General features: G+C 36.5%; 1 protein-coding gene and 1 pseudogene across 1 annotated transcript; both read left to right on the top strand.

Moving 5' to 3' along the window:
* The first annotated feature begins 249 nt into the window (after positions 1 to 249).
* Positions 250 to 990, top strand: LOC110039046 (annotated as a pseudogene).
* Positions 991 to 9,331: 8,341 nt separating this feature from the next.
* Positions 9,332 to 10,784, top strand: LOC110039048. Its single transcript, XM_020743995.1, has 3 exons — positions 9,332 to 9,617; positions 9,992 to 10,076; positions 10,202 to 10,784. Exons 1-3 carry the CDS (start codon positions 9,520 to 9,522, stop codon positions 10,337 to 10,339), a joined length of 321 nt encoding a protein of 106 aa, XP_020599654.1. The 5' UTR covers positions 9,332 to 9,519; the 3' UTR covers positions 10,340 to 10,784.
* The last annotated feature ends 1,341 nt before the right edge of the window (positions 10,785 to 12,125 follow it).

Below are 12,125 nucleotides of genomic sequence, written 5' to 3'. Positions count from 1 at the left end.
ACACACACACACACACACACATATATATATATATATATTATGAACCTCTCTAGAGGAAGTTCCTTCCTTCTAAAGCTCATCGCTGCAAAACCCTAACTCGATTATTCTTGCTTTCTTCCTCTCCTAAAAAAATAATTCATCCCGTTCGATATCGTTTTCAACATATCACTCAACGAATCGAAATTTTTTTTTGTATTGGAAAGATATCACTACACAGAAGCAGGGTGATCAAAGGAACGACATATGACCATGGATATTGAGCATCAGCAGGTGGAGGTCATCGAGCACTTCGTGAGGCAGCCGAAGATCTTGAAGGGGCGTCTCTCGCCACTCTTTTAATCACTGAGATTCTCTCCGTCCCCATCCTTTCAAGCTTGACGGGACTCAATCTTGCAGTTCTCTTGACTTGCTTAGATTGTTTGTCTATGGCACTTGGACTGATTACAAGAATAATGCTACTAATCTTCCAGCTTACTGACCGATCAAGTTCGCAAGTTGAAGCAACTTAGTGTGTTGACATTAGCCGAGAAAAACAAGGTGCTGCCTTATGATCAGCTAATGCAAGAGATTGATATTTCAAATGTGAGGGAGCTTGAAGAATTTCTTTTTAATGAGTGCATGTATTCAGGAATCGTTAGAGGAAAACTTGATCAGTTGCGCAGATGTTTTGAGGTTCAATTTGCTGCTGAAAGGGATTTGAGACCAGAACAGGTAACCAGCATGATACAAACACTAGCTCACTGGCTGAGCCTTTCTGACAACTTACTCCATTCTATTCAAGATAAATTCAAATTGGCTGATAACCTGAGTGAATACCACAAAAAACATCAGGAAGAAATTGAAGACAAGGTGGACGATGTGAAGAAGTCGCTGAAGGCCGACTTGGACTTACGAGGGCACGACAAGATCCTCTTCTCTGATTCTGGAAGACTAATGGAATACGAGGAAGATCGAGTCCGCTCTAAAAGGAGACGACAGCCAATGAAATAGAGAATTCTTTTCGATGAAATGTCAAATTTGCCCTCAAGTATAATGTTTTTTTAGAGGGGGGCAGCGACATTTATGAATTGTTTGCTCTTTTTGTTGGCAACGTTAATAATTATTTTGAGTTCGTCATATTTATAAATTTGCATTGTGTTTTAAAAAAAATATTATATATATATATATATATATATATTCAAATAATTTTAATTTCTTCATAATTCATATACTCAATGTAAAGGGGAAAGTTGTTTTCTTAAATTTGAACTCTTTGTCATACAAAAACTTTATTTAGTTTTTGTAAGTTTACTTTTGAATGTTTAGCAATGAGTTTAATTAACTTAGTCTTTTAACTAAATTCTATTTAACATTCACTCATTTACTCTAGATTCAAATTTGGTACTTCACTTTTATAGTTTAAAATTATAGTTTACATTATAATCTTAAGAATTTACTTATAAACATTTTCAACTTCCCTGTGGGATTGATATCTATAACTCCATTAGAGCCCTTTATTACTTGAGCGATATGTATAATTGTATTATTTTTAGGGGATTTGGCAGATTAAAGATTTTTAAAAGATAAAACCATTTTAACTAAAGTTATTTTTGTTGGGATTAAATTGCATGATTAATATTTTATCTATCATGTGTATTTTGTAATATTGAAAAATATTTACAAAATTAACACACTAAATCCACCTGCATCACTTTCCAGTGGCAGCTCTGCCACTTCTTTTTGGCTAGCGTAAATCTCGGCTCTTTGAGCTCTTTCTATTTAGAGCCATAGGAACTAGAGTTTACTTTCTTTGAATTCAAGGCTACCAAGACTCTTGGCATCAATTTTTCATTTCAGGAGTGTAGGACGTCCACTGACATGATTTGAGGTGGTCGACAATTTGTCTGTAGCATTCCGTAGCTCAAGACAACCACCTAACGCTCTCGAGTACTTGGTTGAGGCAAGAAGCTATGGTTGGCCATGAATTAGCCAAACCTTGCAGAACCTACCATAAAAAAGGCTCATTCAGGAATCAACATATACTTTTTGCATTTTATAGTATTTAGAATTCACTACACGTCTGCTAAAAGCCTCTCTTAGCCAAGGGAAGTCATTGAGCCCTCCTATGCGCGTTATAGGAAAGTTATGGTTTGAGCCAACCTACCCACTTCGTGGGTTAGAGTGACCATTGACAACAATTTTACCAGTGAATGACTAATGAAAATATTTAATTTTAAAGCAATGGGACTACATTTTACTCATATAGAGTCTCCTAAAGCTTACAAATCAAAAAAAATCCTCCATCGAGTGCTCTCGATGAAAATTAGTGTTTCAGGGCTAGATTAACACATAAGTGCCAATCCTAGGTGTTGGGCACCCAAAATGCCTTCCTAAACATCTAAGACCTAGCCTATAAATGTTGGGTGCCGGTTTTGAGCTTGGGCGCTGGAGTAAGTGCCAGTTTCGACGCCTAGGCTCCCAAAATAGCTCAAAAGTGGCCCTTTCCTAAGACCTGGGAAAGTTGGTGCCATGTCAGTGGCGCCTAGGTGCCAAGAATAGGAATGGGTGCCTAGGTACCAGGGTCGAGACACCTAGGCGCCGGTCCATTTCCAGGTCATGTAAAATGTTGTTTTTGCCAACTGATTTGACCCCCCGAGGTAGTCAAATATGCAGAGGGGTGATGATGAGCGTTAGGGATGGGAAAAGAGTGAGGATAACACCTTTTTTAACTCTCATTTAGAATGTTCCTAGGGATTTTAATGAGGACATTTTTGTCAATTAGAGGGGTTAAGCTAATATTAATGGAAGGGGAAGGTTCACTTTTCCCTCTCTCTCGATTGATCGGTCTCCTCTGGTTCTTAATCGACCGTTGAAGGAGCGCTTGGAGAAAGCTTATGGGGAGAGCTTTAGAAGAGCATTTTAAGAATCTTAGAGATTCTTTGGAGAGGTTTTCATGGGACAACAAGGTAGGAAGATGTTCATCTTCCTCAAAAGAAGAATGCTAGGGGAGCTTTTTTCCCTCATCCTCTCCTTCTCCTTCAACTTCTTCCTCCTCATCCTCTTAATCTTTGTCTACCTCATTTATTAATTGTGTGAGGAGTTAGCAAGGAGACAAGGTGCTTACTCTCCTATACTAAGAGAGAGCTTAGTCCTAACTTGGTAAATTAGCACTGGAGCACCGTCATTGCATGGGCTTCTCTCATACTGTTAGGAGAGCTTCATCTGGAACATGAGCGTGGGACTTCAATCAACTTCTGTGACGGTATAACCTCCGTAAACCCCTTGGGTCATTCCTTCTTATTTAAACCTAGGAATATCTTAAGATTTCATTGTGGGTTTGGTCGCCCACACGGGGTGAGTTGGTCGATCGATGCTAGTTGAGAAGGCCACACTCCCTTATTTAAACCTTTTAAAGGAAGCCCTAGGTTAGGATTCTCATGCATGGACAAATATTATTTGTTGCTGAGTAATTTCTCTCTGTGAACCCTAGAACAAAATCCTAACGGGATGGAGTCATGATCTCCTCTTGCTTTGGGTGTCCCCAATCTTTTCTGGAGGGGTTAGGATGTTTGAATTTTGTAATGTGAGAGAAGCTTTTTTACGTAGCTCACTTCATACAGTTTTAAGGAGTTGTAAAATGGGAAAAGCTTTGTAGTTAGCTCATTCTACAACATTGTAGAGAGCTTTCCTTTTGGAAAAATGATAGTGAAACTCCCCACACACCTCACTAAAGTAAGAGGTGGCTATGTTGCACATCCAAGTAGTGAATCTTAAGGGCCTATGTGAGATCGTTAACACGAGTATGACTTGTTATCAAGCATGATCATTGGCTTTGAATAGTGTCATGTGTGCCTCGTTTGAAGCATTTTGCACTTGTATGTCACCATGACTGGTGGCTACAGCTCGGTCAACATCATTTCTACCTTGACTAGCTGTCACGACTTGGTCGGCATCATGTTTTCTTCGATCAGCTTCCCCGACCCTGTTGGCATCAATTTTTTTCCTCGAACGACTGCTCTAGCCCAATCGTCATAGCACCTTGGTTCGAGCGACCGCCCTAGTCCAGGCGACCGAACAATTTGATTCAATAGGCCACCCTTGCCATGTCAACTGATCACTTAGGTCCAACATGCCATCATAACCCGGTTGACCAATCACTTGCATTAGTGTCTAACTCAACAAAAAGAAGTAGTGTCAACTGAACACTTTTGTTCGACCGCTGTTGACCTCACTTTTTGTTGAGGTCTAGTCTGCCTTCTCAAGAAGCCTAGGATCTAGCCATAGAACTTTTCTATTGACTATCCTAGAAGATTAGTGATGAATCCCTCACCATTAAATATTTTAAAACTCTTCTTTGCTTTTGGAGTTTCATATGCTTAATGCTAAGCTCCGTCACTTAGTAGGATGAAGCCAAGCATAAGGAAGCTCAAGAGAAGTTCCCTGTAGATTGGTAAGGCCTTAGGGTAAACCTTGGGTGGTCTGGTCTTGGTCAAAGCTTACACACACACACACACCTAAAACCCTACACTTTCACTCACAACCTAAACCCTTAACCAAACATGCCTAACTTGATCCCTTACCCTTCTGGAAACTAATGTGAATGGTCTCCTAAACCATTAGCCCTTGGCTAAGACCTGCACATGGAAGATCCATAGTGGGAGTTCCCTTGGTCTCGTGGCTAAAAAAAGGGTAATTTTAAGATTAGCGTCCACAATTGATTTCATCCTACCCAAATACCCAATTTATCCTTTTGCCCCCAAACTTTCTCAAAACTACCAAATTACCCTTGAAACGCAAAATTTTAAAATACTACCCAAACTGCCCAATTTTATCCAAAAAATCATCCCAAACTTTTTGAAACCATCCAAACTACCCAAAACATTCCAAAAGTTTCAAAATTCCCAAAATACCCCTATCTTTCCCAAAATTACCAAAATGTCCCTCATGGCCCAAATTTTCCAAAAAACCTCCAAATTCATTTCAAATACTCCTAAAACAATCTTGATCACTCATTGGGTCTAATTTGATCAAATTGACCCATTTTGACCAAAATCCCCAAATTGCCCCTAAGTGCCTAAAAATTGCCCCACCAAAATCCCCAAATTGCCCCTAAGTGCCTAAAGTCCCCAAATCACCTCCAATCTCCATCAAATTGATCTCAAATTTCTTCAATTTCAAACCTAAGCTCAAATTCACAATTTCCAAACACATTTGAAACCAAATTCAAGCTCAATTGAACCCAATTCCAAGTCTTAATTTCAAGTGCAAATCCATTAGCCCAAATTGATATAAAATTCAAAGTGCCTCAAATTGAGCTCCATGGCTAATCAAGTTCCTCACAGTTCAAATTCACATCACACATCAAATTCCATCATTTCTAAATCCAATTTTAATTAAATTCTAATCCATTTGGTTAGACCATGATTAATTTTCAAAATTAAAATCATTATCATGCATGTCCAAAAGCCCATACCCATATGCATTTCTAAAAGCCCATGTGACCAATTTTAAAAGCCCTAATCAAAACCCAAATGATAAAATTCCTTCCCCATCATCCCATGGCCTATAAAATCTTTTCACCCTGGCATCATATCAAATTTCTCCATGCATACATAACACTTTACAAAAATTGGGCATCATGGCATTTACCACCCAAAATTTCATATAATTAAATTTCCTTTTTCATGAAAATTTTCCAAGTTATCATATACATCATGGAATGACTCTTGTAGCCTTCCATTGCCATCCCAAGGTCAAATTTTCCAAAAAAGGCAAGTAGAGGTGACCACTCCCTCTCTCTTCTCTACTTGAATTTACCCTTTTCATGCAAATTTAAACTCACTCTCCCATGCCCAAGTCAGCCATTTGACTCCACCAAAATATGCTTGGGCATCTTAAGGGCAACCCTAACTAGCTTTGGATCAAACCTAGCCACTTGAATAAGGTGTTAAACCCAAGCAAGCCAATTCAACCCAAAACTTACATTTCCATTGGATTTCCACCTTGGAGCCATCTTAAGACCAAATTGACTTCATCACTCAACCTCTCTAGCTTATTTGAACCTCAGGGGTGACAATACTCTGGGCGGACAACCACCCAGCCGCCAAAAAACACTCAACCCAAGAGCCTCCCCAAAGCTTGAAATCCAAAATTGAACCCACCTGAGTTGGCAAAACTCCATTGGCCATCACAACACTTGTTCCCTCCACCTAAGTGGCTCCCCTGCCAACATGGCTTGCCTTGATGGCAAGCATGACCTCCTCTATAAAATGAGCATCACCCCACGACCAAAGAAAGAGGGATACAAAAACCTTAACAAAACTCTGCCAAAATATTTCCAGACCATCTAATAGTCTAGAGAAGTTAATCCCCACTGTTTTCCTGCCCTAATTCTCGCTCTTCTGACCCAATTTCAAGTCTAAAATTTAGAGGTTTTCACAATAATACCATCAAGTGCCACCAAAGTCCAAATTGATTGTCCCATAAGCTTCACTAGAGTAAAAGAAGACTTCCCCAACCAAAGACCCATAGTTTTGTGCACTCTAACCTAGTCCATGACCAAACCCGAATCACCCTCTGATTGAATTCATACTTGGGTTCAATCTTAGTTTAGATTGACACTTGAAGGAGGTTCTCCAACTCACAATAAAGCTCAGGAACAAATCCAATTGAGGCCACACCTCTTGGACTAAGGTATGGATCAAAACACCCAAATCCGTGCTCGGTTTGGGCTTTTATGAAGCGAACTTGTATTTCATACTTATCAACCATATAAATAGGTTTGTCATGACTAGATGAAGGTGTAGGAACAAATCCCGCTTGATTTGGTTGTGAATCGAAGGAGAAATTGTGTTTAGAAAATGAACGGTTTACGGTTTAGGGCCACTGGGGACGATGACCAGAAGCCGTCCGATCGTGCATGTATCGGACGAACGGTTTAGATTGCGCCAGATGAGAGGATGGAACATAAAGTGAGAGCTGAGTCAGCGGTTATGTGGATGGGGGCGTCAAATAGCGGAGCGACGCGTGGGCTTTAGAGGCTGCTTAGGATGATGCGGCTGCCACATGGTTAAGTAGAAAATTAGGGATTTAATTGATTTATTTAATTCAATTAGCTTAAAAAATGCACAATTTTATGTAGAAAAATGCTAAAAATAAAAGAAAAATACCCTCTTGCTCGGTGAAAAGATGAGAACAATGTAAAATAAAAAAAAAAATTATTTGACTTATATTTTATTTTTAATAAATTAAATACTAAAAAAATAATTAAGTCTTTACTTATCAAATACTAATCCGCATGGGGTGAAACTTTGGAAGTTAAACTCCCTGTCCTTTGGTGTATTATCTGATTTTTTCGAAGTCAGAGAATACCTCTAAGTGTGGAAGACATAATTTTAAAAGTAAATAACCTCTGTTTGTTTAAAAAATTATAAAAATTAAAATATAAATCAGAAAAGCACAGTACTTATTTTGATAGGTTCATTGTGATCAGAGGGTCTTAGAAAAAATATAAAATGGATTTAAGTAATTCAAAATATTATTTTATGTATTTAACTCATTAAAATGAAAAAAAAATCCAACAATTAAAATAAAAATAAAAACATCACAAAATTGGACATACATTGTAAGTAATAATCATTTTAACTAATTGTAAAAATTTGGAGCCTCTTTGAAGTTTATTTACCACCAAATTTGATTTTTTAGGTAAAATGACATTTTTGCATTAAAATAATCGTAATAATTAAAATATAATTAAGAAAATTACAAAAATGGTTTTGGGAGTCCTTTGTGACTAGGGAAATGTAAGAAAAATAAAATTAAAATCAAAATAAATATTTAATTTTTTAAGAAACATTTCAAATTTTAGATAATTAAAAATAATTAAAAAATGATAAAAAAATCACTAAAATAGAAAAATGCCTCAAAATGCCACAATTGGTTTTCTGGTCACTTGGGAGTAATCAAATTACTTTTCCTAATTTTCTAAGTGAAGTTATAAATCTTTAAAGGCTTAAAAATAAATTTTCAATAATTTAGCACTAAAATAATTACAATAAATACAAAATAAATCACAAAAATATGAAGTTTGTTTCTCTGGGTTCTTAGGACTCAAAGAGATTTAAGAAAAATATAGAAGTTAAATTTCAACTTAAATAATATTTTATATTTAATTAATACTCAAAATCATTAATTAAATATAATGATTAAAATATAACACAAAAAAGTGGTCCTCTGACCTAGGTGAATCATTAATAATTTTCCTAAGGATAGATAATTTGTTTTGGTTGATTAAATGAATTAATATTGAAAATTCCTATTTTTGAATAAAATAAATATAAAAAAATTAAATAAAGAACATGAATTTACATTTTTTTCCTCTGATGTTTTAATTGTCTCATGAGTGGGGCACTATAAAAAATTCAAAGTCATGTTAAGTCAGTTTTAACTGATGGAGGTTATGTTAAAGGTCTTGGGCTATCGACTGAGAAAAATTGTCATTCAGATGACAGAAAAAAAAACCTCGAGATGACAGAAAAAAAAAACCTCGAGAGCATGAAACTAACTCCCAACACCCATGAAGAAACCTGCTAATACGAGCCCGCGGACAGAAAAAAGGTTGGAAGACAAAGGGAGGCTGAACGGTTCCAAGCGACTCATATTGGTCAGACAGACGATGACGACGAAACAGAGAATAGAAAAGATGACTGAATCATTCAACTCATTGCCACTTCTGGAGTTAGGTAGTAAGTCATGGCCTCAGATTTGATCCGCCAACGACAAATGCATGCAGATGTGGCAATACATATCCCATCACACGAAGGTGTTCCTCTTCTGCGTTCACTAGATGAAGTCAGCTAGCTAGGCGTCTTACCGTCTAACGACAAAAATCTCCGTACGTCGGAGATGGAGGGATTAATCAGTAAGGAAAATATCTTTTTTTTAATAGCAAACTCATTCCTCTTTAAAAGGGTTGATAACGGGTGGTTGTACCTCATATCAAATGCACAATACTTTTATAATTTTTTTAAGTTAGGATATATGTTTCATTGGTCGGCCAATCATCTCATCGAAAAGAATGATTCATGCCTCTATCTTTCAACTGTTTTGATGTTGTCCTATGGTATCTTTTTAGTACCATCCATTAATTTTCTTGATATTCATGTGATCATATTTTCGATGTACAGTTAGGCACATTTCTTCAATTTAGAACAATAGGTGACAAAATCAAACTCATACTAATGCCTCAAACAGTAAAATAAAAAAATAAGTTTACAAAAAAATAACAAAGAATGTCGTACATATTGAAGCACGCCAAACAGCCCTTCAATAAAAATCCCTGTTTTTTTTAGGCGACTGTCGAGTTCAAATTTTCCTCTCCAAAGCCCTGTACTCTCTCGCTCTCTCTCTCTCTCTGACTCTCTGGGAGCATTTTCTCACGAGTTACTAGTAAAAACCTTAGTTTCCTGCTCCTACTGAACTCGTTGCTTCAATTCTTCTCCAATTTTCCCCCAATAATCTATAGGCAACGGGGTCGATCTTATGGAAATCGCATCAGCTGATGTCGAGCGGTCTTCAGAGGACAAAATCTCGTTGGTCGACGAGGGGAGAAAGCCGCCAAGAGAAGCTAAAGATATAAGGTAGACGCGGAAAAGTCTTCAAACTATGTAGGTCTTTTGGAATACGCTAGTAAAGTTCACTTCTTTATCTGATTTATCACACTTAATTTCGAAGAAATGAATCCCATCCATGGAGAAGATTAAACGGTGGGCCGCTGAAGAAAACTAGCTGGAGTAGATCCCTTTCCATAAGTTCAGCTTGGAGTTTATGTCATTCTTAGTTTCGATTGAATTTTTAATCTAATTGTTTTATGATTATGAATGCGAATCCCATAACAACGCTTCGTGATCGCTATTTTGTTGGCTGTGGTTATCAAGTTTGTGTCCTTAATACTTATTTTAATTTTATCGCTTTTTGAGGGAAATGTTTCCATGTTTTTCACTTAAATTCATAGGGGAAGGGAAAGCATAATATTTGTTTGCGGCCTTGATTTGAGGACAAAATCCAAACAAAGAGGAGAGCGGAATAAAATAAAGCAGGTCTTGTTTCTCTACTAATACTATCTTAAAGCTTCTTTTTCCTTTTTGTTGTAGTTAGATTCTCTTGATTTGCACTTCAGTAAGATAGGATGATAGTCATTCTCTATTATATGGTGTGTTTGCAGAATAAAGCTCGGAACAACTCTCTGATTTCAGCAACGAAAAGGCTTATTTTGAAGAGGTTGATGCCGTTGAACTGTTGGAGGAAAGCCCTTCACCCAATATGTTTACTTGGAAGATGGGCGCAGATTATAACTGCATAGAGCATGATTTGACTGCCTTTGTGGGTCGGTGGAGAAGATTAAAGCTTTTTTTGGGATGGTGCATTGCATGGCCACTTTCTAAGATAATGGAAACAATATCAGCTTCCTCAAGTTATACTACTACTGATGGTTCTGTCAAGCATGGAGAAAATTCAACTTTTGAATTGAGTGAGTGTAAATTCTATAGTGCAACACAAAAATTTACGAAGGACTCTCTTTCAGAGGTTGCCTCAAACTTTTCTATTGTCCCAAGGCGGTTTTCTTCAGGGAGTGCTAATAAAAATTTGATTAAAGACCTGAGGGCAGATTCTGTTTTATCTTCCCTTAGTGCCCTTAGCATAAAACAAGAGGGAATCACCAATGATGAATGTGAAAGTGCAATGGCCTTCTCAAAGAACAAGACATGTGAGATGGTTAAGGCTGGTGGCATGAACGATTCAGGGACCTTACTGGCCTTACCTGGAGAGTCATGTGGTGGGGAATCACTGACTGCATTTGAGCAACTTCTTATGGTTTGCAAGCAGTCATGTCCAATAAAATTGTCTGAAGTCTTCTTGGATTATTGGTAAATTCCTAGTTTTTTAATTAAAATTTACATACAAATTTATATTACTATTTTTTAAACGAGTGTCTAATCTCACAAGCATGAATATGTTGCCACGAATTTTTGAATCGTTAATTCACTACTCTTGTAAGTGTTGTAAATAAGTGTTTATTATTTCATTTTAGAACTGTAGGTAATGATTTGGTTTCATTAGTTTTTTCTTGTTTGATTCTCATTTGAATATATAAATAAACTAGTGACCACAATTTGATAAGAAGTTAGCAAGTTGTAGCTTCTAGATCATACAAAAAATAATTTAACATTTTCATTTTTTGATTTTGCAAATTTTAAATAACATATCCTTTGAATCTATAAGCATCAAGAGAGATTTCAGTTATTGTTTCCCACTTGAATTTTTTTTTAACTCGATAAAAAATTATGTTGTACTTAATATTGGTAAGTTGTCCCTTAAACCCTTGTTGACATGGGTTTTTAATTGGTTGGTTGTATTCTTCACTAGACTTAGCTATTAAACAACTCAAATCGATTCCATACAATCAAAGCCCATCATGAAGCAATCTTCATCTTGTGCCCAACCTAAACCAAACCAAAATTTGTAGAACTTGTATTTGCTCTATGTTTCTTAACTTTGGCATATTATCATTTTTGTGGTATATAAAATAACTCACCAGTTATATACGCTTAAATTATATTCTAGGCTAGTTCAATTAGTTTTGTTGAGAAGTATGAACTAGGTTCAAAGCTAGTAAACTAGGAAAGTTGAATACTTGAAAGTCACCAAAAGCATGATGAACTCAACATTGAGTTCAACTTGCTCAAAACTATCCACTTGATTATACTGTCTTCAAAGATTGAATAAAGTCACTCATGCCATTAAGGTTGCTTACCCGACTTGCTAATGGTACTCACTAGCTTCGACTTGCCTTAATAAAGTTGGTCGGTTACTGCATGCAAACTCACCCCTTACTTGAAAATTAGCATTTGTACTCTATTTAACCAAATGATTATATATTAGCTAAGTTCATTTATAGCAAGCATTTATTAAGTTTTGCTATATAGTTTTATTTATGTTGTTTAAATGTAACTTTTCTTGCATCATTCGGCTTTATCTCTAGTTTATAGACAGGGAGTCAAAAGGTGGGCTATATATTTTGAATCATTTCTTAAGTTTTAGTACTTTTAAAAAACAAGTAAAATCTCAGAGTTTCACATTTTATATTA

Source organism: Phalaenopsis equestris, unplaced genomic scaffold, assembly GCF_001263595.1.
Source record: "Phalaenopsis equestris unplaced genomic scaffold, ASM126359v1 Scaffold234933, whole genome shotgun sequence".
Classification (NCBI taxonomy): Eukaryota; Viridiplantae; Streptophyta; class Magnoliopsida; order Asparagales; family Orchidaceae; genus Phalaenopsis; species Phalaenopsis equestris.
The sequence above is the reverse complement of the archived record's forward strand: the minus strand, read 5'-3'. Positions and strand labels throughout refer to the sequence as shown.

Bases quoted from the DNA above. Each gene is read 5' to 3' on its own strand.
- LOC110039048 (XM_020743995.1), top strand. From the start codon at position 9,520: ATGGAAATCGCATCAGCTGATGTCGAGCGGTCTTCAGAGGACAAAATC. The intron at 9,618-9,991 runs GTAGACGCGGAA...TTAAATTCATAG, and splicing joins AGAGAAGCTAAAGATATAAG to GGGAAGGGAAAGCATAATAT. The intron at 10,077-10,201 runs GTCTTGTTTCTC...GTGTGTTTGCAG, and splicing joins AGCGGAATAAAATAAAGCAG to AATAAAGCTCGGAACAACTC.